Here is a 26030-nt window from a genome sequence, read left to right as displayed (position 1 = left end):
AGTTAAAATGCATGTAATTCACCCTCAGGCAGTGACTGGTGTGCTGCATTTGAAGTCTATGAACTATTGCCCCCATCTGCATTTATTTCCGGTCTGTCACTTACATCAAAATCCACCTTCTCTCCATCGGGGATCTTAGGTGGGATGAGATTGGGCATGATGAATGGCCTGGGGATAAAAACGGGGAGGAGAGTGAGTTATAGGAGTGGACAGCAAAGGAATGTAGAGAAACAGAAAAACAGACAGAACATACAAGCCATCAGTCACTATGCCAAGGTAGGATGAATGTGCTGTAGTATGTTCACCAACATGTCAAGCAAAAATGTCCCTTCTATGTATCTGCATGTTTGTGTGTTTGTGCGTGTCAGGAATGTACAGTAGCAGCATTCTATCTCTATTTTGATGTAGATTTTAGTATTTCGCAATAGTGAAAGAGTGTCGCAATAGGTAGAGGATTAACTTTGAATAGGTTTAAAAGTTGTATATCAATGATAATATAATGAATAATGATAGTTGATGTGGGCCCATTTATTACTGGACATTATGTCTCCACCTCACCTTCAAAATATCACTGATAAAAAATTATTTACTTTTTTTTTTTTCGCTAAAATTTCAATAAAATCAATAAAGCACAAGTGCCAAAACAATTGAAAAAATATTTTATGTAATTTTGGGAATACAGATTAAAGTTTTGGTTCAGTTTCAGTTTTCTTACAAACTACATTTTACCAAAGACAAACTACAGTTTACTAAAAAGAGTTATGCTTAGGTTTAGTTAAAATTAACTATAGCAATTATGACATTTGCTTGTGTGTGTGTGTGTGTGTGTGTGTGTGTGTGTATGTATTCGGGTGGGTGGGTGGGTGGATGTGTTACTACATTAGAGGACTCACTTGAATTTGGGTTTGGCCTCCTCTGTTGAGAGAGAAAATGAAGAAAGAGAAGAAAAATATGAGCCGTCCAGTCCAGACGCTCACACACAGAGCACCACTCACAAGCCAGGTTAATACACTGTAATTACACACACACACACACACACACACCAAACCACACCAAAACACTTAAGAAGTCCTACCTGGAAATACCAGTACGCCGTGACAATGAGCTGAGTGTTAATTGCTCATAAGCACAACTGACAACCAGTGTAATTGGAATTTCACACCTTGACTAAGTCTGTGGTCAATGCTTGTGTGATTCAGGTTTGTACATCTAAGTGCAAGTTCATCTAAGCCAAACGGACCATGCTGTCTTTGTCTTTTTTTTTTAATAGATGGTATTACCTTCTCCCTCCTCTGCTTCCCCTTCTCCATCTGAAACCAAAATAAAATACTTGAGAGGTGTGTGTGTGTGTGTGTGTGTGTGTGTGTCACATAAGGGTGTATTAGAAGACTGCAAATAGTAGTGTTTTAGGAGTGCTGACAGACGAAATGATAGATCAGAGTACATGAAAAGAGGAGAAAGACCAAAATAGAGCACTGATTAAGTCAATTGCTGTGTGTGTGAGCATGTATAGAAGTGAAGACGTGTGTGTGTGTGTGTGTGTGTGTGTGTGTGTGTGTCACACATCACAAATAGCACTCTGGAGAGGCCAGACAAGTCCTGATAATAAGCAGTCTCTCACCAAAGGAGGTATGGCATCTCAGACCTCTCTCTTAACCAAACGTTTTTTAAAAAAAAGGCATGCTCATTTTCCTATTTTAATAACTACACTGACGATTTTGCCAAGTCTAAAAGTTAATTTGACGCATCAAGAGACAAGTGCATCAAAGGCTGTGATGCTGAAGGCATAGATTAGACTGAATCTGACAAACATCCCTCCAGTTTTCATATCATATAGATGTATGGCAACAATGATTCATTATAACAGCAAATAGACAATTCTGACTAATGGGCAAGAGCCTTGGGGTAGGGAGTGATGGGAAACCTGAGGATTTACTCTCACCCAATGGCTGTGTGTAGCATGACTAAGAGCAAGACCGAGAGTGACAGAGAGAGAGAGAGAGAGAGAGAGAGAGAGAGAGAAGAAAATGGGTAGGTCAAATCTACAAACTGTCACATACCAAAGTGAAGTGTGCCCTAGACAGAGGATAATCTTCTGTTTATCTGTCTCTGACAGACAAGTAAAGTGTAAATTACTCTGCCAATCACTTTGCTGTCTCGTTGTGTATTTGTGTCTGCATGCAAGAAATATCTGCCAATATAGTGTCGATTCACTTTATAAACCCTCACCTTGCTCTTCATTGGCCTCTTCCTCTCCTTCTCCCTCCCCAGCAGGCTGCTCCTCTTCCTGTGGGGCCTCTGGGAGAAAAGGAAGTGTACAATTACAGTTAACAGCAACATATCTTTGCGAGTTATCCTGGCTTATCAGGGTGTGTTCTAACAATTTGTTTCCTTATTAATAATGTCACTCTCACTCTTCAGTGACCTCTATGGTGACAGGAACGAGACGTGTGAGGGAATTTTTGGTGAACATCCAGACCTGTTAAAATGTCACATTAATGGAAGTGAACTAAAGAGAGCATGAGGAATGTGTTGGTTTGACACAGTGTGCCAGAGCAGAACAGATAAGTGTCTGTCCGTATACGCCATGAATAACCTTGCTGTAGAGAGATAACAGAGAGCTCAGTTCAGAATGAGCTACCCACCTCTGGCATTTATAACAGATAGCACTCAAGTGCTGGTGAAGTGGAGCGATATTGTGTGTGTGTGTGTGTGTGTGTGTGTGTGTGTGTGTGTGTGTTTGGTGGCAGGGACGTGTCATGATCTACTTGCTCAACCCTCTTCCAAATAATATAATGGGCCACACATTTAATATCTTTACAAAAACATAGTTGCATGTCATTCCCCTAAAATGCAAAGGGAAAAGTATAGCAAAGTCTCTAATGTGTGATCTCATCAGCCGGCACTTTAAGAAATTGCTCCATTGTTGACAGCAAAAGAAGAGGCTGACTTTGTGTACTCAATGTATGATTGAGCTTTTACTCGTAAATGTGCATAATATAATAGTAGTGCTAACACATCTAACCCAGTAAATTTACTCATTACCGTGAAAACATTGGGCCCTGCTACTGTCACCATGTCCATAAAAGCAGCCTCTTATTTGTCTGTGGAGCGTCTCCAAAAACAAGCTTTCAGCTCAAAGCAATACCTTCCTCAGCCTCCTCCTCCTCCTCCTGCTCCTCCACCTCCTCCTCCTCCTCCTCCTCCTCTACCCCCTGCTCTCCTGCTGAGCAAAGCACAGGCTTGATTAGTACGGCCAGCTAGCCAGCACAGTGATACGAAAGAAAGAAAGGAAGAAGGAAAGAAAGAAAGAAAGAAAGAAAGAAAGAAAGAAAGAAAGAAAGCGTGAGTGATTCAAATGTAATCAATCATGAAAGATGCCACTAGCCCAAAGCGATTGATTCATTTTCAATCACAGGCGTAGCCTACTTGTAAGACATAACAATCTCTGTTGTTCTGTTAAATGGCATTAGACGCAGCCTACTGAAATAAGTGCAGATCACTCATTGATGATCCAGAGCTGCATTCATAAATGTCAGAGTGAGAGTTGTACAGCAAAGCGTACAGTAGATACAGTCCCATACCTTCAGCGGCCTCCTCTTCTGAATAAAGCAGCCAGGAAAACATACAGAGAAGGAATTAAAACACAGACACACATACACACAATGGGAAATACAGACTGAAGGCAAGCACAAGCACAGAAGTTTATGGTTTTCCCTTGTCCTGCATTTTTATACACATTTTGCTACAAGTATTACTACTGCCACTACCATTACAACTATGCTACTACCTCTATTACTGCTACTACATCTAATAAGAAAAAGAAAAGGAAGAGGAAGAAGAAATATTCCCAGACGCACACACGCACACACACACACACACACACACACACACACACACACACGCCACCAACTTAGAAATAACCTACAGCTCCCATGTTTTTCTTATCAGTACATCTATTGCAATCCTTTGACTCAACCAGGAAATGTTTTTGTCACAGACACTGTAAGCTTTTAATGCTAGAAAGGCGATGCAGACGCGCTGCTACCCTGGTAATTACATAGTATTAGGCTATACTTTGCACATTGATACACATATACATTCATTCATTCACGTTTATGTAGTACTTATGGATAACATTCACATTCTATACACTATTGGACCTTGTCATTACCCGTTGCTATGGCTACTATTTATGCTAATAGAAATACAGAGAAAGCTGACATTCATTACCACTGGACACACAACAAAGAAAATGTACTGTACGCTGATTCATTTTAAATCCATGTAACATGTGGCTTAGGGTAGCTTCATCACTGGGTGACTCACAGAAAGCACCTGTCTAAACAAAGTAGCATTGTCCAGAGGAAAGCAATATGTTTAATAAGATCTCCTCTTCCTCTCATGTAGGTCTCCTAGACTTTGATGAATTTCTTTTAAAATCAGTCTGAGAGTATGACCATTTTCTCATCCTACTATAAAATGAGGAAAACTCTGTCCTTCCGTCTGTCTGCATCCATTTTGCTCCTCAATGGGTTGGCCAATCAATCTGAAACTGCACATGGGCATTGAGCGTTGGCATAGGCAGGGACTGACAAAGCAGATTTTTCCATTTTCCCAAATTTAAGCTGTTTATTAGCATTTTTGGCCAGTCTGCGTGGAGTTGTGGCGCACGCATCCCCGGATATGGACTAGTACTGAAATTCTGCTCCTGAGAAACCAGCTTGGACTTGTCTCATTCTGGTATCACACTTCTCACTTAGCTCTTTCATTTTGTTTCTCACATCTTAATATGCACTCATTCTCTTCTAAAAGTCGCTAATAAGTCTGTAAGGAGAAACATCTCAGAAATCTGTGAGTGTATCCATCTACAAATGAGATATCATGCTTTTCTCATTTGTCTTGAGCACTTCTTACAACAAATGCAGATGTATATTCTCATGTGCATCTCTTTTTTTATTGCTCCTAAGGGGAGATTTAGGAGGAAGAATTCAGATATCTAAATTAATATAATTTTGAGATATGCTTTATTTGTCCAGAGACAAAGAAAGGGTGATGTTAGGCAACAGATCTTTCCTAGGGGCAGTGCAACAGTAGGTCACATCTCTCAGGGCCGTAATACAGTGAGTCATGACTTCTTACCTTCCACCTCCCTGTGAAGGAGAAATACGTACGTGGGTTACTATTCTGATCTGAGTCACAAACACATAGCAATCAGTCATCACAAAACACACACACATAGCTATCTGTTGTGACAATGGAAGTAAAGAAAATACACCTATGTACACTAGTATACCAGTCTGTCATCACATCTATTAAAGATAAAGACACAAGCTGAGGTTTGAGCAGAAAAAGCAGAAAAACAATTGAAAAATCTATTTGACAAGGCTGTATGTATGATGCATGAAAATGAAAACTAGCTTCAACTTACTCCTCATACTCCTCCACCACTTCCTCGTTGTCTGACATGGCGGTGTGTGTGTTCAGTTGTGCAGCAATAAACCTGGACATTAACCGAACACTCAGTTAATTGAGCTCCATGGCTCCCCATAAATCACATTCTTCTTTACATTGTCACCACTTCATTTTACAGTGCGGCGTAGCTTTCATTTCACAGCATCCATGTAACAGGAGTTACACTATTCTACTTTTACATAACCTTCCTGTAAGTTCATGTACCCATAATGTTATAACACCAGTCAAACTTACCTGAGGCAGATGGAGTGATGAAGAAAGAGAGAGAGATAGAGAGAGAGAGCTGATGGAGAGACTCAACGTGCAGCAGAGCAGAAGAGTCTCTTCAGCTGGATGGCCTCAGTTTTAGTGAGTACCAACAGGAACGTGACCAAAGACTGATGGTGGTGCTCAGAGGGCAGCGGGAGAGGGAGAGAGAGAGAGAGAGAGAGAGAGAGAGAGAGAGAGAGACAGTGTAGAGGGGTAGGGTCCTCGAGTCGGGACCCCCTCTTGTGTTATTAATAACTTTTTAGATAGCTTGTACTCTCTTATCACCATTCCCAAAAAAGGCTACTGTGGGTCACAGTGCCTAAAAGACACAGATAAACCCACAGTTGCTCACATGGACTGACTCATGCACACTCACACACACACACACACACACACACGCATTCTCTCTCATCCAGTCACCCTTGAGTGGCACACTGCCACTGACAAAACACAGGCGTTCAACTCTTATCTGTACCCCCCCCCCTAAATGTTTTTAGCGAGAATAGATGCATGTCACATTTGGGCTTGTTTCTGTGTTGTGTGAGAGAGCCAAAGGATGTTGGCATGCAATTAGTAGGCAATAAAATAAATTTACGATTGACATTTCTAGTTACAAAACATTTTATTCCCTAGACAGGCAGCATCTTGCCCACGTGGACAGATAGAACAAGTAGAATGGTGAAAAAAAAATCATCTTTTGGCAGATCAGACAAAAAAAGCAACAACAACAAAAACCTCATTCATGCAATTACAATCCCAGAATTTCCAGTTATGTAATTCAATAAGAATGGGTATTATTAGCCATAACACCTTCACCTGTTTAAAGTGCTTGAAAAATCACATGAAGTTAAGGCAAACAACTTAAGAGTTTTACAACAAATGTCACTGCTCTCTCTTGTTTCTCCACTCACATCTATTTTTTTTCCTCTGATATTAAACAACGTTTTCATATCTTGCACTCTAACCACTGATGTTTGAAATAAGGCACACCAATACTTAAAGAAGCAAACAAACGTGTATGACAGAAGCATCTTAACTTAGAAAGCAATATCCTCTTATTCAATCTTCCAAAGCTACACCTCCCCTCTCTTTTTTCTCCGCTATTCTCCTCTGCATGCTGGCAGTGAAAAAGAAAACATAAAAAGCTTGAAGAAACAATCAGTCATGGCATCCGTTTATCTTCCAGTTCACTCCTCCTCCTCTCATTTTCCATCTTCTTGTCATAAACCCTACAAATAAAGGCACAAAGTTTAATTTGATTGATTCTAGTAATTGTAGTTACTGAAGAATTCTTAATTTCCAATTGAACAGTAAAGTTGTTGACAGCCTCAGATATGTTTAATTTATATGATGTTTTATTCTTAGTGCAATGACTAAAGCAATGGATTTTCACTGATGTTTTTGAGTGTTACAGTATATTACATACAAGGGTTATGTATATTACATGGTGGGACAGCATTCTTACCCACTGGGCATTACAGTGGGGCGTCCTTCACTTGAAGATTTTGCCGGCGCCGGCTTTTGGCAAGTCAACCTCCTGTCTGCTCTCAAAGAGGCTCCTCTTACTGGTGATGTCCACATTTCTCAGGTCCTACGGAAAGAAAATGGAGAGATTATCACACACGCTTCTATTTAAAAGCCAAGCGGTCATACGCTACATCGGCAGTAAAACAGACGAGAATCAAAAGAAAAAAAATATATACTAACTGATAACAAAATCTGACTAAGACAAAAGAAATGTCTCAAATAACTCTCCATGTCTGGGATGAGAACCAAATAGCTTATTCATATTCAGATAAAAGAAAGATTACAGTGTTCCTGTAGCCATGGGTTCTTCACTGTTGTTGACTAAACTAATGGCATCCTGTCTTGGGCATAGATAATTTTCTGCCAATTACAACTCTCTTCCTAACCAGCTTCATTGCTGAGCTAAATCAACCAGTGATGTAGTGGTGAACAAAAAAGTGAGTAAACTCTGAACTCCATTCAGTGATCACCACAAGGCAAACAACCACCATTATAAACAGAAAAAAACAATCATGTTTTCAGAATAGAAATGCTAATCTTGCGTATGAATTTAGATAGTAAAGGATATGTGATCTTAAGGTACGCAACTTAACGTGAACTTATTTTACAAACAATTTTACAAAAAATAAGGCAGGTAAACTGAGTTGATTTAGTCACTGAGATGGGTTTACCCGCCACTAAATCTCTAAAGACAATTAATTACATCAACTTGATCATGTTATGCATAAAGACCTGAAATGCAGAACTAAGCAAAGATAAGCAGATCTACAGTGTACATAACTTAGACCACTTGGGGACTTAGGGAGGCCAGGAGGCTGAAAGAGTACTACTGCCACCTAGCTGTCAGACACTACACTGACAGTACTGCTTGTGACATGAAGCGTTTTGTATTTTTTTGCATTGCAACATCAATATAGACCTGTAACAGTGCAAATAGCCTGAGTAGAAGACCAACTGACCGTGGGATTGTGGGAAGACCCAGCTTGGTTACCCTTGTTGAGCCAGCGGTTGATCCGGTCCGACATTCCTGATGCAAAGCTCCGAAATTCCTGATAACACCAGTGATGGGAAATAGTCATAACCCACGCCCTAACGATGTCACTGCATGCATGGATGGTCATTACAAACAATAAGGTGTAACTAAATATGGTTGAGACTAAGCTAAGCCTATCATACTGTCATTCTGGACTGAAATCAAATAATCATGCTGACATCTACCCAACCCTTATAGTTGATCAAATATGTGATCAACCGTATTTGTAGTACTACAAGCTTTAGGCTCCAGTGCGAGTGTACCTGTCTGGAAACTCCCGGGCTGGCGGGGCCGGCTGCCTGCTGCTCCCTCTCAAACAGCCCTCTCTTCCTGGACACCTCGTCCAGCAGGAACAGGGTCCTCTGGGTCACGTCTGGAGATCGCATCACATCCGACTTCTACACACACACACAGGAGTCAGAGAGGGGAGAAAAGCGACGGAGAAAGAGACAAAGAGAAATAAATATCAATGTGTTTGCACTGTCCGAAACAACAACAAAAAATGGGTTAATTTGTTTGAAGGCTGTGCCCAAGCCTTAAGGCAACAGTCGTGTAACGACTGATGTAGAGTAATATTATGACATGTTATTATTTCTTCATTGCGTTTTGGCGTGACACTCACATACTATGTTAAAAGTCTGAGTTTCTGTGTATTGTGTGCCGAGAGTCTGACCTGTGCAGCCTGGGCCAGTCTCTCCATCTTCTCCTGGATGGACCTGGACGACACTCTCTGTCTGGAGCTGGACACGACAGAAAATACACTCACACTGCTGCAGAAGCACACACCTGCACACATGCACTGAGGAAACAGCTACTATACTAAAATAAGACTACTTAAAATCCTTTGTCAGAGGTATAAAAAAAAAAAAAAAAGCTGGATATATGAACTCACCTCCTCTGGAAAGGAGATGCTTTGTCTTCATCTTGATTTTGCTCCTGGTCCGCACACAGACAGAATTAACATCAGAGAAACTATAAGACATCTACGCATAACTTTAACACAGACATTACAGTTCCAATACACTTTTAATGAGCTATGCATTGCTATCCATTGGGGAAATCAAGGTCTGTAATCCAAAATAAGTCCAAAATAACAATAATTTGCTGCTGCATGCAATAGACATGCATTAGTTAGGGAGCCGATATTGAAAGAATGTTCCCATTCCCACAGGGTGGAGTGGGGCGATAAATTTGATTAAGCAACTGGATTCAGTAAAGCAAAGAAAATAACCACTTTACATAGGGTGAAAGTAAATTATCATCTTACTGTGCTGGATTCAAACTTCTTGGAAGCCATCCGGACACTCGCACTAAAATAGAATGAAACAGTGGGCTATTAACTGAGGGAGAGACAGAGTGAGAGAGCCAAGAAACAAAGAGAGAGAGAGTTAATCTTACCTCCTTTGCAGAGGCATGTTGTCTTCTTCTTTCTTCTTCATCATCTACGGGAAATGAAGAATATGTCCGAGTTTGTTAACAGTCACAACTCACAGTGATCTGAATGTCAACAGCTCATGACGGGTGCGCTCCTCCTCACTGCTCTAATGCGTTAACAGAGCATCCAGCCAACATTAAAAGCAGGTAAACATTGGCTTATCTATTAGCATAAGCCCAGAGCCTGAGTGACACAAGCAAATGATCCTAAAAATTTGACAGGAGATATAATCATGTGTTAACAGTCAAATAGGCAAAGGGGAACGTCAACATTTATCAGGGAAAATGTCTGTATGCATGTGTGTGTGTGTGTGTGTGTGTGTGCGTGTGTGTGTGTGTGTGTGTTTACCCTGAAAGATGCAGTCCTGGAGCTTTGTCTGGCGAAGGCAGGTTTGGTTGTCTGTTCAAAGGTGGCTGAGCCATTGGAGGAAGATCCATTCTCGCTGGCCTGCGGTAGAGTAAAAACCTAATTAAATATTTGCCACTACACAGGATGTGATGTAACAATCCATATCCTTGTTATTTGCTTGCTATATTCTATCCTTGGGGTATTTTGAGGTGCTTTCTGCCAGCTGCAAGGGCAAACCTGGAGCTACTACTGTAGTTCCCTTGTTTTTATTGGGATAAAGTATGTAACTTTCACTGATAACTTAACACTAGGGGGTGCTATTGCTTTACTGAAATTATGTGCAGGAGTGTCAGCATTGCTTGAAGCCATAGTCCAGTTGTCAAGCAAACCACAAAGGATGAGTGTTAGTAGTTAAAATGATGTCATCTACAAGCTGCACCATTTGTGTGTGTGTGTGTGTTACACTACCTCCGGTGTGTGTCCATTCTGCATGGGGCTTTGAGTTCCCCTAGGAGAGGGACTCTGGCAGGGAGAGGGCCAGTGTTCCCTAGGCGACAGGGGGGCCGTTGGGGAGCAAGGGCTCATGGGAGTTGTGCACCCACTGGCAGAAGGACTCTTGTCGAGGGAGATGGAGACAGAACTACAACGGCAGAAACATTAGTCGGCTAAAAGGTCAATGGAAGATGCACATAAGGAAGAAGCCGGTCATCCAGGTCCACACCACAGTTGTAATTGCACTAAACCTCTACAGTATTCAAGTCTTGACTGCACCCTATTTATCAGTCTACTTTTGAGATGTTTTTTCTGCAATGTGTCTCTTTCAAACCAGTTTCCTTTTTAGGGATGATAAAGTTACAATGGATGTTGACATTTTCATGCTTTGGACTGATGGACTAATAATGACATCAAACTGGCACACCATTTATATGCACCTGGTGTGTTATGGCTAATACTTGTGAATATGACACACGCCCAGTATATGTCAATATCTGAAGGCCTTCATTCCAAAATGACACATTTACATATTGTAATATACGTATGTGCCTCATGAAGACTATTTCATAAGCAAATGTTTTAACATGACCAATCATTTTATATTTTATAGACTGTATTTGGTTCTTGTTGGTGCTCAACAGTAACTTAAAAAAAATAGACAAAACTACCAAAAAAATGTGAAAAAAGATAGTGCTTGTTCCTCACCTGACAAACTTGCGGGATGTGGTAGACGGTGGCTTGGGGTCAGGGTCTTTGCCCAACGACTCTCCATTTTCATGCTAGCAAAGAAACAAGTGGTAGAAAGAATAAACACGGGCAAACAAGCTTTTGTCCAGAGCCACCAGAGACACACCTTGTGTTATATAACGCTGTAGGGAGATGCCTTCATTTGAAGCTAATGCTGCAGGCAAATGCTATAAAAGATAAAGTCCAAATTATGACCTTAAGTACACTGTATCAAAGTTCTATTGCCTATTTGCATTTAAAATGGATTTATTGGAAGCTTGCAAACCATTCATAAGGAAGTAAAAGTTAAGAGCGATATTCAGTTATAAAACAAGAGGAGAATATACATACTATTTTATATTTAAATGTCTTACCTTATATGTTCAGATCCTTGTATGGCAATGAAAGACTTATTGTGAGTGATAGAATTGTTTATAACTGCCATATATGTGTGTGTGTGTGTGTGTGTGTGTGTGTGTGTTAATGTATGATACATGGTGATACATTTAGGCTTATATCTTCAGAAAGCGTGTGTTTGCGTGGGAATGTGGGTCAGTATTTGATGTACGCAACATGAATAGCGTTCCCCTGTGGAAAGGGAAAGGTTCCTGTCTGAGTTGTTGGTGTAAGATCTAGAAAATGATTAACACGATTCTCCCTCTGCGTGGGGTAACAGCTAACTGCGATTAACCACACCGACGGGTGGCTCTTTTGGTAGCGCTGTGTTATGACTAAGTAAAGCATTAATAGCTTGGATTCGAGTGAAAGTTTCTCTAGTGTCCGTCTCACTGCCTCTCAAAAAGGATTCAGGGAAAACAGTTTATGCTTTGGACTTTTTGTCACAAGATATTTCCAGGAGGTGTAAAGCAATATTCCACTTAGTTTTAACACAGGGGTTATCTGGCACTTGACCGCAATGAAAACCAGAATATAAACTACTCAACAAGATCGGATGCAGCCGATTTGTATCATTCAGATTTTTACTTCTCATTCATTTAAATTAGGCCACGAAAATAGCCTGAAAATGTATAATTAACAGGTTCCCGAACATGTTCAACAACAGATCCCGCTATTGTGATTGTCAACTGACTGTGGGTCCAATGTCTTAGAACATAATTTCACCGAATAGCATTTGTATTGATAGAAGAGAACATAGCAGAGGGATACCATAACCACTAATTTTAGTGTAAACCAAGAATAGAAGTGCAAAATGATGACGGATCCAGGACTGCTTTGTTGTCTTAAAAGTGGGATATGTTGTTGAATCTGTTCACCAACTGGTTTAATGTCAGTTTTCGTGGCCTCCTTCACATGAATGGGAAGTTAAAATCCAAACGCTACAAACTTGTCCAGCTGCATCCGATCTTGGTGAGTAGTTTATATTCTGGTTTCTCATGGTGGTCAAGTGCCAAATAACCCCCTTTTCAAAACTAAGTGGAATATTGCTTTAAGGTAAAATTTTGTCTGATAATGTTCCAGTTTCACCTGTTTGTTGGTGGTAGTGGTGGAGGAGCTGCTGGTGGGACTGAAAAGGGCCGGGGTGAGGGTGTGTGATGGTTTGGACCTGGTGTACTCTTCCTCTTCCTCTGTGTCCCCCAGTAGCTCCACCCTGGCCCCTCCTCCTCTGCCGGCCTCCTCTTCATCCTCCTCTTCCTCCTTCTGCCGCCTCAGCGTCTCCACGTGCCTCATCCTCCTCTTCTCATCGCGGGTGCGCAGCATCTCCACGAAGTCCAGTGATAGCTGCTCCACACTGAACACACACACACACACACACACGCACACACACACACACACACACACATACACACACACACACATGCACGTGACTGATAGGATTGATAGAGAGGACCTGTCCTTCCTGCGTCCTATCAGGTTTCTCTAATGAAAGGCTCCATAGTTTCTCTCTCTCTCTCTCTCTCTCTCTCTCTCTCCCTCTCTCTCTCTCTCTCTCTCTCTCTTTGAAGACTGCTCCTGCTCCAGGTAGTCAGCTGTTGAAGTTTTTGACAACTTTTCATACTTTGCATGCATGGTGTCAGGTTTTCTGGTGTGTTTGAATAGTACAAAGCTGACACACTCCCACAGGGCAAAAGTGCAAGAACCCGCTCTCTCTCTGCTCCTGAAATCCATCCTACTATCAAAGAGGACGAACTCTATGTTACGTATCCCTATGGCTACAATCAAGTGAGAGAATAAAGAAAAAGAGAGAAATAAAGAGAGAGCGAAACAGAGAAAGAAAGAGAGAGAGATAGTGGTGGAGATAGAAGCTGAAAAACAGGGAAAGAGAGAAAGAGCACACACCTAAAGCGACATGATTGTGTCAATAAAACATGCTAAATCACGTTTTGGCACATATAACCTATAAATCCTGTTTTAGTGAATCGTGGGAATAACCTGCTGGGGCCCTGGGACCTCTCACTTGAGGCGTCTGTCCCACGGGTGCTGTCGTTGGGGGGTGTGTCTCTGGGTGTTTGGCTGGGCGAGAGCTCACTGTCGGCGTCGGTGGTGCTGCTGGAGCTCCTGAACCTCCTCCTCCGCTCCCTCTCCACCTCCTCCTCGTCTTCCATCGTCCACTGGCGTGCTAGGCTGAAGGCAGTGTCGCCATACACAACCAATAACAATCAATGCACATAGACACACATAAAACATGCTCATGCTCAATACATGATAATCAATGTATGCAAACAAACCAACTATCAAACAGAAACTGAAACAAATGCCAAGAGTCCAAAGGCTGATATCAGAAGTAACATGAAAGCAAATGCGGGGGAAAAAAACCCCCAAATGATATCCACACAATCTATCCACTGCCAAATCAGATATGAAATCGACAGAAATGAGAAATGCAATGAATTCTTGGTTTCCATTGTCAGTTAAGGGAGACCAGGCTGCTCTTAGCTAATAACGGTCACACAGAACCTGCTTTACTTGTTCATCAACTGTTTATGAGCAGACTATAGTCTGTGCAGCACCTGTCTGTGAAACTTTGAGTTAAATGCTAGTGTTACCCATGTAGAGATGTATGTAGTCTGGACAGAATTTAGCCTGCTAGCAGCACATTGTGGATGCAGTGTCTAAATGCAAGGCAGCAGGAGGTCAAAGTTGATGCTTTGATGGTCCTTCTTGACTGACACACACTTATTTGGGATGGTGCTCCGATATGGTGCAAACTATTGATTAGATAGCTAGTACCTACTGGAATTTAAGTCTATGAAAAATACCTACAGTAGGCCTAATCATATGAGAAGCATGCTAAAATATTACAGCAAAGATAAGTCCCTGTACGAATATCATAGTGATATTACAGTGATATCATGGGAGATAAAAATTCCATAAAATACGATAAGGGCACTGTGATCTCTCTATTACAGTAAGTACCACAGACACACGAGCCTATAAGTCCCTATGGGAACATTATAATGACTTTTCATTAGCGATAGGCTACTTGGCTACATGACTGCGAGAATGAGGAGCTAATAAGTGCTTTTTCATGTTTGTTCAGTGAATAAAATGCGAGTTTACAACTTCATAACATCAAATGTCAAAAAGTAGCACAGCGCAGCTCTCAATCACAGGTGTCACATTCCGCACAAAACCCTGCTAATGCGAACTATATCCTTACCTGGACAAAGCCGACCAGTTTTTCCGGCTGATGGAAATTTTGGGGTCCATTGGATTTTAAAGGAAAAAAAAAGTTTCCAGAAGCAATTCGCTCACAGGCGGAAAGGACAGCCTGGCACTCACAGGGCGGCAGTCAAATTACAGTCAGAGCGGCACAAAGCAGTCCACCTTTACCCCGCTGCACTGAGACATCACATGACCACAAGGTAGGCTACCTGAGAGAGAGAGAGAGAGAGAGAGAGAGGGAGAGAGAGAGGGAGAGAGAGAGAGAGAGACCATGTCCATTTATGGTGCAAGTGTGGCAGGTAAGCTGTATTGTGATAATCATTTAATGGCCACTTTTTATCTGATCGTCTATGAACCTTACTTGGATGGAGGCAAAATGAAACTATGCTTATATAATATTTGACGGTTATAATTTATTTATAGCCTAACGGCTAACACACTATTACATAAAGTAAGTTTAAAAAGTAACGCGAAGTTACCACTAGGCTATACTACCACTACTACTAGGCCTACTACTACTAATAATAATAGTAACAATAAATGTGATTCATCCGCCAAGCAATATAGGTGGTTGCTAAGCGACACTTGGACCGCCATGAGTTAGCGCATTAATATTTAAATTAACAGGTATGCAGTCACAGCTGTGCGGCTCAGGTAGACTACCCTAGCTTATTTTTCCACGGCTTCAAACGTGACCCACCCAATCAGAACTACAGTCTGTTTTATAGACTGATGAAATTTAAAAACACAGGTGTTTCATGTTTTTATGCTTGTCCAACTAGCTACAGTATTGATGTCTGTTCAACTGGGCAGTGAGTCTCTTTACAGTGTGAGTCAGGTTGTTTACTCTGGTTTGTGTGGCCACACCTTTCCTTGAAACCAGGTGTGCTGGACTCTGGCCCAGGCTCAGGCTTGGTCCAACACACCCTCCAACACCACCCATACGTGTACCCACCACCCATACAGCCTGCACCTCTGTGCAGACCATCCGAGAGCTTCACTTTTACAAACCGGTGTGACAGTAAATAGATACCATCAGGGTGACAGAGGAAGTCCTACTTGATGCTCACCCCGATCCATCATTTTATAATATTTGTTCAGACAAATCCATAAGCCTGCCTCCGTGATATGGGACTTGTAGCATATAGGCTACACTATCATTAAAGTACAATTGTTTGGAGCTAGTTTACAAATGCATGTCACTCCCTGGCCAAAGAAAGAGTGTTTGCATGTGTGCTATCTCATTCTAAGCAATGAAGACTGAATTGTGTGTGTGTCTGTGTGTGTGCGCGCGCGTGCGTGTGTGTGTGTGTGTGTTTCTCCATGCATGTGTTTGTGTCTCTCTGTGTTGGTGTTTCTCCATGAAGGCCTAAATTGAGCCCTATATTTTCCAGGGGAGGCCTGACAGAATAAAACACAGACACACACACACACACACACCCAAACCCAGTTTATCTGAAAAGCTCCTATGCAACAACTCAGCTGACGTCGTTTATCGAGCGACACATGACCTCTCGCACACTGAGGGTGTTTTGCATCCTGGATAAGGTGATAGAAGTGAGAGAGTCATCATGGAAGCACTTTGCAGACTGTGTTTTATGAGCATGCAAAACAGACCGGGGCCATAGAAGACTGTTATCCAGCCATGGACAGGATGCTGGCCTCGGCAGCCGTGCAGCTGGCAGACGATGATGAGCATATCAGTAGAAATGTACACAGACACTCAATGAACACTCAATGAATACTGAATCCAAATATTTCTATTGAGAATGTTATACATCACCTGAAACTATAAAATGACATTAACACCCCAAAATACTGTCTAAATAAAAGGGATTTGAAAAGAACACTCCACTAAAAAATCTTAAAACAGACAATTCAATTACCAATTTATCTTGTAAGCTGTCACTAAGTTAGGATGAGTTGTATAACAGTAGATTTTTTTGTTTGGTTTTGTTTGTCCACGTCTCTCAAACACACATTCACACAATGAAAGGGCATCACTATGAAATGCGATCAGTCTTGTGTGTTTTATTGTGACACCAGTCTGCAGGTAAACCCAGCTATAGAACGGCACATCATTCGTTTTGTTGAAATTCACCAAAACTACACGCTACTCTTACAGTGTATCCCCAAGCAAGAATATGAAATCAACATTTTAAATTTTGACCAGAATATCTTATTAAAGGCTACAATAGCTGCTCAATAATTTACAATACTATCCACAGTTGTTTTGTAGTGATATCATACAAGTTGGACATTTTGACATGTTCTGTACAAATACCAGCCAAACTCTCTGCGGTTCAGCTGCGATATCAGCTCAGTTATGAGAACAATACAAATAAAAGTAGATGGATTGACACATAGATATAGCGATTGGTAAGACCTAAGCACTGAACAGCAAACAGATCAGTTCTTAAGAGAGCAGGAGAAAACCGTTTTGGGGGATGCGGGCACATCTTCTGCACCTCCGCAGCATGAGTAGACCTGAGGACCAAAGAGAGAGACAGAAATAGAGATGAACTTTCACCGCTATCCAGGTGCATATGGGTGCGATGGTTTCCACATAGACACACCGGCCCACCTGTTGGTTTCACTGGGCGGGACCCTTAGCAGCATCGAACATCTTCTTCCTTCCCTCCATCCCTGACATCGCTTCCACGTTCTTCCTCCAATCACTGTCCTCTACTGGCCTCTTCTGAACGACGGGGGGAACAGACACATAGACGGACAGACAGATAGACAGATAGATAGATAGATAGATAGAATGAGAAGTTGACAATGTAAAAGAGAAACAAGAGAACATAAACTGTAGGGAAGGAGGTATTTGTATACTTTTTAAAAAGAGACAGGGAAGTAGAGCAGGTTCAGAAAATCTCAGTATCAATTATTATGTTTAAGCCTTTGACACCCACATTGTCCACTGGGAATCCCCCATGAGAATACTGTATAACTGCACTAGTTAAACTGGTTCTCAGCGCCTAATAGACACACGCGCACACACATACTTGTGCACATATATACACACACACACACACACACACACACACACACACACATGCGTACACACACGCTGACCACTGAACAGAGCTGGTCACAAAAGCTACTCTCCTGTGTACAATGGGATCATTGTCTTGTGTACCGTACCTCCGCTCACACACACACACACACACACACACACACACACACACGGTCACCGCCCTGCGCTGTCCTATTGCTGAATGTCTCAAACACACCCTTCGCACACACACACACAAGCACACAAACACACTTTTCAGGTGTTCCATGACATCTTAAACACTGATGTCACTCGTATAGATGAGACTTGGCCTAAAGCGTATACACAACTTTGTTTAGCTTGGGCTGGCTGGATTGTGTTTGTGTGTGTGATGTGTGAGCCTTCTCTTTCCCTTCTCTTTTTCTTTTTTCCCCTCTGCACACACACCTTCTCAGTGTCTTCTTTCTTGACAGACTTGAGGTTGGCTCGGAGGTCCATGGAGACTTTGTGCTTGGAGCCCAGCAGGGAGCGCAGGATGGCGTCAGCAGACACACGTACACGCCTCAGATTAGGCCTCTTGAATTTCCCCCTCAGGTCCAACACCTTGATGTTCAGGTCCTTAATCTGGGCCGGGGCCAGAGATTGGAGAGGCATCCACCATTAGTACTGCAGGGTTTTTCTAAACAGTTTCTCATGGTGATAGTTCAGACTAAAAAAGTGGGACTTCTATGACGTTACAGCTGTAATGTTTCCTGTTTTGCCTACAGCACAGAAGAAATGGACTGTGAAAGTATTGTGTTGAACAGTTGTTCTCAACATGGGGCCCGCGGGCCACTAGGGGTCACAGGGCGTCCCCAGCAAATTAATGAATCGTTAAACTTCAGCATTATTTAATTTACAAGATGTTAACACAATTAAAGAATGTAGAAGAAAGACTATTTTGGGCATAGCTTTACTGTTATCTCTCTACCTACAATACAGTTAGTCATGGAATTGTGGACAAAATCATATCTAACACTAAAAATATTCTCAGATTTGGGTCTGAGAGACAAAATCTCATCAAATGGGGGTCTGTGGCTCTAATGTGGACTGAATTAGGGGTCCTTGATATGAAAAAGGCTGAGAATCACTGGTGTAGATGGCTGCACAATGATATACCTCACGTGTGTTGAGCATGACTTTGGCCTCGATGTCATATCGCTCCTCGTCCACCACATCTATCTTGGCATGGAGCTCTTTGCACAGGTCCTACACACACACACACACACACACAAACACACAAGTAAACACGTTATCACCATCATAAACCCAGTGTACTAAATCCAGTAAGTTAAGGATATATATGTTATGAAAGGGATAATTTATGATGATTGCAGTAAGATGTAGTTTACATTTACACTTTTGACACTTTTATCCAGAGCGACTTACAATGAGTGCAACACTAGAATAGGCTTCAATTTCTAGATCACTATCATTACAAGCAAACAATATTAAAGAGCAAAAGAGTCAGCGCTATTAGTGCCCTGACAACATTCCTGTGATATGCCAGAAAAATAAATAGATCTTTTTTTTTCTCCATGAAAGCAAATGAGAGCGTGTAGAGGAAGAAGTTGTGGGAGAATTGATACAATTCAGTGGTGAGAGGATCATGTGGTGTACTCCTTGAAGAGATGAGTTTTGAATTCACAGGAACCCAGTGGAGGGGGTGTAGAAGGGGAAGGACATGGGAGAATTTGGGGACGTTGAAGACAAGTTACCTGCAGCTGTGCAAGTGTCATGCTGCCGGTGTGCAGCGGAGGAGCTCTCTCTGCCAGGTACTTGTGTTTCTCATCCTCTTTAACCACGATCTCCTGCTCCAGCTCCTCCTTGGCCTTGGCCACCATCAGACTCTGCACAAGCATGGATCAGATGGTACAGATTCTACTCGCTCTGCATCTGAATGATCTTTCCTTCGATGTTCTGATGTTGCTCTGACACTCATCAAATCGACAGGCATCTTTTGTTGTTTATATGCAAGGTAAAACATTCAAAGACACAGAGCAGATGCTCTGGATGTTGATAGGAATTATAGGAATGTCAGTAGGGTTTATGGCAGAGCCTCCTCTCCCTGGTACAGTATAGCAGGTCAGAAGATGACTGTGCTGCTCTCCTGTGGTTAAACTCATGTATTACATTATAATTGAATTAGAAGATGACTTAATTCCTTGTCCTCTCTTACCTTAAGCATCAGCTTCCTGGAAGCTGAGATCTTGGATTTCCTCTGGATAGAGAACATGATTCAGGACATTGCCAACACAATAAAAATGAAAATGACATCAAACTGGCATCATTAAAAAAAAAGAATTGCTGAATTGTTTGTCCTGAATATTTTTTGTATTGATAAATCATTACATTTCATTACAGTCAGTGGTGACATAAGTTCTTACCTCTTGCCTGTAAAAGAAATATAAACAAGATTTAAGGGAGGAAATACCAAAGCTTAAATATAATGCCTAAACTATATTGTAGAGTAAAATGATGCTTAGAAAATGTTTTTGTACAATAGTGTGGTGTGTGTGTGTGTGTGTGTGTGTGTGTGTGTGTGTGTGTGTGTGTGTGTGTGTGTGTGTGTGTGTGTGTGTGTGTGGTGTAAGCTCTATAATAAGAACACAAAGCCTGGTCACTCACACTTGTTCAGGCATCTCGCCGATGAGATCTCACACTGGAGGAGAGACAGGAGAGATTAGACACACACACGACACGCACACACACACACACACACACACTGACCAGTTGTCAGTGTTTGTTTATCAGCTTTTGGAAAGGCCAGATCATCTTTCCTCTCTCTCTGACTTGGGTGAATGTGGAGTCGGTCTTCCTATTAGTCTGTCAGCAGGCCAGTCACACAAAACTCTAAACACTGACTTATTGTCCTGCTCGTTAACACTCTCCTTGACACTCATTAGACACACTCTCTTGTTCAGTGGAAACAAATCCCTGTGGCACTTACTCTATAGTGGCAAAGACTGTGGAAGCCACCCCCCATCCCTTCCCACAATCCACCAGTAGCAGTTCTGCAATGGCCCTGTCACAATGTCAGAATCGTGCCTTTAATTAACTGACTTTCCTGATTGTTTCTATGACTAAATAGCTCATGTAAAGACTGTGTTGATATGTGTAGTAATCTGTGACACATTTAACAGGACATGAGGTGAGACCTTCCCCCCTCGCCTTCCTAATTCTCTTGTCAACTCACACCTATAGTATTGCCTTCGTCTTGTTTCACCTTATCTCACCCCCCTCTCTCTCTTTGTCCCGTTCCCCTCTGCCCTTTATCACTTCAGCACCCCATTTACCTCGCTCACCCCTTCCCCCTTGCCTCACCTTACCTCACCCTCTCTCTCGCTCTCTTTCTGCTCCTGTCCCTTTCCCATTTTTCTCGGCGTTGCCCAGTTGAGAATGACGCCACCTAAGACCTCCAGGCACGATGGGGCTACAGCCTGCTCCAGAGGATTAGGAAAATTCCAGACAGATATCCATCGCTCCTCTCCCTCATCCCCATCTTTCTCCTCAGGATTATCTCGGGGAGAGGAATTTAGAGTGGCCCGTCTCCCCAAATAGACTGGGGGACAACTGATAGACAACTGCGGGGGGGATTGTGCTCTGGGGTGCCCAGCCTGCCTCAGGGATTTGCCGATAGTAACTCATGGATGCTCATGGACCTCTGTGGTGCAGCCAAGTTGGCAATGTTGAGTCAGGACAATGTTTATTGCAGAAACAGTCAAACCACTGGTGCGATGTTTTGGAAAGTTCAGGTCAACCTGGGATTTGAGCAGAGCAACTACACACACACACACACACACACTATAGACTTCAACTTATTTGTTCAGTTCATCAGTCCTATAGAGGTTTTATGGCTGATGCAATTCTATACTGGTCTAGGTACAGCCAAGACCACAGTGATGAAACTGAGGCTCTCACAACATGCCATTGAGAGACAATTTTTTTTAATATTACAGTTATTGCAGATTATTAGCTCTCTATTACTATCCCTGTTTATAGGATTTAATTCTATTAATTAATCTAATCAGGAATGCTGGAATGGAATAAGTTAGAAGGAATTAAATGAGCACAAAAATGTCTTAAAATATTTTCCCTGTCTAAAACATCAGATTCAATATAAATTGAACATTTTGAAAGTGCGGATGTTATAGCGGACCAATTTTTTTTTTCAGTTTCCTAAAATAAAAGCTTTTTATACTAAAAATGCACCCAAGGGAGAACAAAGCCTAATGCTACACTTTCACACAGTTACAGAGCAATCCATGCAGGTACCTTACCAGACTCAGCAGAGGAACTGAAGGCAAGAGAGAGAGATGAGACAAAGGCAGGAGCAGGATGGACAGATCAGAGATGAGGCTTAGGGATGAGTGTCCCTCTATTTAACTGCACCTCCCATTGTCTCGCGCTCTCTGTTTCTCTTTTGTTAGTGGAGGGTATTATTAGTCTCACCATCTCTCTTACTGCCTAATCTTTCTCTGTCCATTTGTCTCTCACTAATTCATTATAAACCAGGGGGCAGCAGTTACAGCCTGGGGCTTTGGAGGTGGTTCAGGAGGTGAAGTCTGGGCCGGGAGGGGGGTTAGATTCCCACTGGACAAGGGCTGAGTAAAAGACTGGGAATAAAAAACAGAATAAAAAGGAGAGAGGAAAAAGAAGGGAGCTGATGCTGATGAAGGCTGCAGTTAGTGTTGGACTGGGGCCGTGCCAGAATAAACATGTGGGAAGGAGAAAATTGAGAGGCAGGAAAAGAAAGTGCCAGTGTATGTGTGTGTGTGTGTGTGTGTGAGAGAGAGAGAGAGAGAGAGAGAGAGAGAGAGAGGGAGAGAGAGAGAGAGAGAGTGAACAACACCTGTCCCACATTAATGACGGGGGTCTCCTCTGTTGTTACCCTCTGACATTTTTTACTCTCACTTAAACCTCTGATACTATTTATTGCACTCACACACACGCAACGCAAAAAGAGAGAGAGAAAAAAAGAAGGTGAGATAGAGAGAAAGAACAGGGTCGTCCAACACGTAATCACACCCACACACACAACCTCCGCCCACCAGCCTTTAACATCTGAACCATTTTAATGAAATTCTTCTCTAAATGGGCAGATCAAAATGCCAGACGAGCTTCCAGGGGGTTTAGCTGTGCTGCTGCTCCACTCTGGAAGCCACTGAGGCTCAGGGGTCAGAGGGCAGAGTGAGGATGTCTGGCTGGTGAGGGACAGACCAAGATAGGCTCTCTCTCTCTCTCTCTCTCTCTCTCTCTCTCTCTCTCTCACACACACACACACACACACTGTTGGACACCGCCCAAAAACTAGCATTTTCCGCACTACTGTCCACTCAACCATTTCATGCAGATGTTGCCGTGGAGATTATTATTCTATCTCTCTTTATACACTACCAGTCAACGGTTTGGACACACCTGATTGAATGTACTATGTTTTTCATTATCTTAAAGCCAGTTTGATCTAAAGGCTTATGCTTAAATGCTTGACAGCTGTTTCTTAGACAAATATAAATAGTGAAGTTGATGCCTATGTATGATTTTTTTTTCCAAAGCCTTTGCCTTTCCATCAAAGCCAAGGGGCGGCTACTTTAAAGAATCCAAAATATAAGATAGTTTTGATTTGTTTAACACCTTTTTGGTCACTGCATAATTCCATTTGCGTTATTTCATAGTTTTGGTGATGTCTTTACTATTATTCACAAATGTGGAAAATAGTAAAAATAAAGAAAATGTGGTGTGTCCAAACTTGTGACTGCATGGTAGTGTATCTCCAGCAACTTTTCCACTTCTATTGTGTTCAGTTTCTCTGACTATTTTCTATTTGTCTTTCATTTCCTGCCAGGCGAGGTTTAGGCTTCAGCACCTACATTATAACTTGATCCCAATGTTACCGACATGCCACGAGAATGTTGTGAGAATGCTGCACATCCAGAGGGTTAACGAGCCTGCAGACCACGGACTGACCAACTTCCAGAACCTTCCATGACAAAAGAGAGAGAGAGAGGGAGAGAGAGAGAGAGAGAGAGCGAAAGAGTATGAGATGGTATGGGACATTTCACAGAGCGCTATGGTATTTGAGGTTTATATGTGTGTAAGTGTGTGAGAGAGGATTGGAGGGGGTTGAGCGGGAAGTATTGTGAGGAGAATATAAACACATGCACAACACACACATACTCACACACACTCACATGTACACACATACACACATACACACATACACACATACACACATACACACAAACACAAAACATATCGGATAAACAAGACAGCTGAGCTATTGGCTCAGCTGACTGGTATTAAGCTGTGAATAGGGGCCACCACTACATGGCAACTTGCCAAAGTCTTTGATGTACAAGCCTCACACACACACACACACACACACACACACACTTGCCAAACATGGATACTGCTTGACTGACATTGTACAGATTCGTTCACCTCCACTCAACAGGAGAGAGAGAGACAGACCTCTAGTGGTTTAACATCCACACAGCAGACAGCAGCCCCATTTGGTGAAGTTGAGAAAAATGTAGCTGTTTGGTACAAGATTTGAACAGTAAAGTGAAACTAGGCCTGGTCAAAGCCTAAGCTGGACTAATGCATATACAAGCACACATTCACACTCTTCCTCTTTCTTTCTGTCTTTCACACTCTCTCATGATCGACACAAGCACCGATAAATAAATAGATGACTGTCATATTTGCCATGACGTCAGTGGGCAGCGAGAGGGCACCTATGGGGCCAATCCTGGCGCTCACATGCCAGGACAGGAGTGGCCATTATGGACGTGTGTGTAATTGTTTTGACAAAAGGCAAACTTTGTCAGTCTTGTCCCAACAAACATACATACTGCCAATAAAAAGATTCAACTGTGGATAGACCCAAACAACAAACTCATGAACGTTGCTAAGATTTGGGTCTACGCGCTAAGGTTTGGGTCATAAAATTGCAATAAATCAATGTGTGTGTGTGTGTGTGCGTGCGTGTGTTTGTCTACTGAGAAGAGCAGCAGCAGCGGACAGGTTATGATGTTTGGACAGGGCATTCCATTGAGTAGTGTTGCGCCCACACACTCAGGTGTGCACACATGATTATAAGGACTGCCTTTATGTACATTTTGCTTACATGTATACACACACACACACACACACACACACACACACACACTGCTCTACAGATCTCCTTCACTTAAGCTTTCTGCTTACACTTGCCTACGCACACACACTGTTCAGGAGCTCGCCTTAAAGTCTTGTATTTACATTCGCCTACACACACACACATACACACACACACACACAGTGTTAAGTACACTGGTCCATCATTGGGTCGCCCAGTTGTCTCCGGTCCTTGCAGTGGCCCGGGTCCCATGCTGACTCATGCAGTGTGGCTAGCTTTGGGGTTTTCCACAGTAACCAGAGAACTCACTATACAATCAGCTCTTTATCCCTGACCTGCACTGCGCTCCACAGCCAGACAACACACACACAGACTGCTATATTCTTGACACACACAGGCACATACACACACACGCACACACACAGAAAACATGCTCAAACGAACAATATGTGCAGCGCTTCACTAATTAGTGTCTGCTGATGCTGAGGCCTCGCTGAATTTCGTGTGGGGTGTGCACGTACGTTTTTGTAAGTGAATGCGCGTGGGCGGATGTTTGTGTGCACATGCCTTAGGCTCATTGTGCTTCTCATTAGAGTCCTGAACAGCGCTGAGAACAAAAGGCGTCCTGACAGCAGCACACAGCAACACACACGCAAGAGCAGGAGAACGGTGCCACGGTGTGTGTCTATGTGTGCGGAGTGTGTGTATTTTCCAGCAAGGTTACACCACAATTGGAACCAGATGAGGTTGGCCATTAACAGTCTGGACTTAAAATAATTTGCAGCTCAGGGTTTAGATCTTAGATATGCTCCAGTGTTGTTGAACCTCAAGCATTCTTCAAAAATAGAAACTCAAGTGAAATATCTCAGCAGTTCAGGACTGACTTGCCCCTCACATGATAATCCAGACTAGGGCTGACAAAATACAGTTTTTAAAACGTTTATTAGATTGTAATACTGTG

The 26030-nt window shown here is 42.4% G+C and overlaps 3 protein-coding genes across 5 annotated transcripts in view; all 3 read right to left on the bottom strand.

Moving 5' to 3' along the window:
* The window catches only part of tnnt2a (troponin T type 2a (cardiac)), an 8076-nt gene extending 2607 nt beyond the window's left edge, over positions 1-5469 (bottom strand). The window contains 6 exon segments of the mRNA XM_071540565.1: positions 105-168; positions 894-913; positions 1297-1310; positions 2230-2298; positions 3149-3203; positions 5428-5469. Of these exon segments, the coding sequence (XP_071396666.1) occupies positions 105-168; positions 894-913; positions 1297-1310; positions 2230-2298; positions 3149-3203; positions 5428-5469 (264 nt within the window).
* An 870-nt stretch (positions 5470-6339) lies between these two features.
* Positions 6340-15027, bottom strand: lad1 (ladinin). Of its 2 annotated transcripts, none has more exons than XM_071540563.1 (14): positions 14908-15027; positions 13680-13871; positions 12774-13038; positions 11268-11341; positions 10536-10707; positions 10068-10166; positions 9683-9726; positions 9552-9594; positions 9177-9220; positions 8958-9024; positions 8548-8682; positions 8211-8300; positions 7190-7315; positions 6340-6953 (listed from the first exon to the last, which is right to left on the bottom strand). In XM_071540563.1, the coding sequence occupies exons 1-13, from the start codon at positions 14955-14957 to the stop codon at positions 7217-7219; spliced, it is 1374 nt and encodes a 457-aa protein (XP_071396664.1). In that variant the 5' UTR covers positions 14958-15027; the 3' UTR covers positions 6340-6953; positions 7190-7216. The 2 variants fall into 2 exon arrangements, with proteins under 2 accessions (XP_071396664.1, XP_071396665.1); XM_071540564.1 differs by having other exon boundaries at positions 9177-9217.
* A 1949-nt stretch (positions 15028-16976) lies between these two features.
* LOC139661976 (troponin I, slow skeletal muscle-like) lies at positions 16977-20185 on the bottom strand. Of its 2 annotated transcripts, none has more exons than XM_071540567.1 (6): positions 20129-20185; positions 19668-19799; positions 19069-19158; positions 18358-18534; positions 17497-17610; positions 16977-17399 (listed from the first exon to the last, which is right to left on the bottom strand). In XM_071540567.1, exons 1-5 carry the CDS (start codon positions 20183-20185, stop codon positions 17506-17508), a joined length of 561 nt encoding a protein of 186 aa, XP_071396668.1. In that variant the 3' UTR covers positions 16977-17399; positions 17497-17505. The 2 variants fall into 2 exon arrangements, with proteins under 2 accessions (XP_071396668.1, XP_071396669.1); XM_071540568.1 differs by having other exon boundaries at positions 17497-17607.
* Between the last annotated feature and the right edge of the window lie 5845 nt (positions 20186-26030).

Source organism: Centroberyx affinis, unplaced genomic scaffold (assembly GCF_046629955.1).
Source record: "Centroberyx affinis isolate AG114_WGS23_722 - 3 ecotype Tasmania unplaced genomic scaffold, CSIRO-AGI_Caff_v1 ptg003687l_1, whole genome shotgun sequence".
NCBI classification, from domain to species: Eukaryota; Metazoa; Chordata; class Actinopteri; order Beryciformes; family Berycidae; genus Centroberyx; species Centroberyx affinis.
This window is presented reverse-complemented; position numbering and strand designations above follow the sequence as displayed.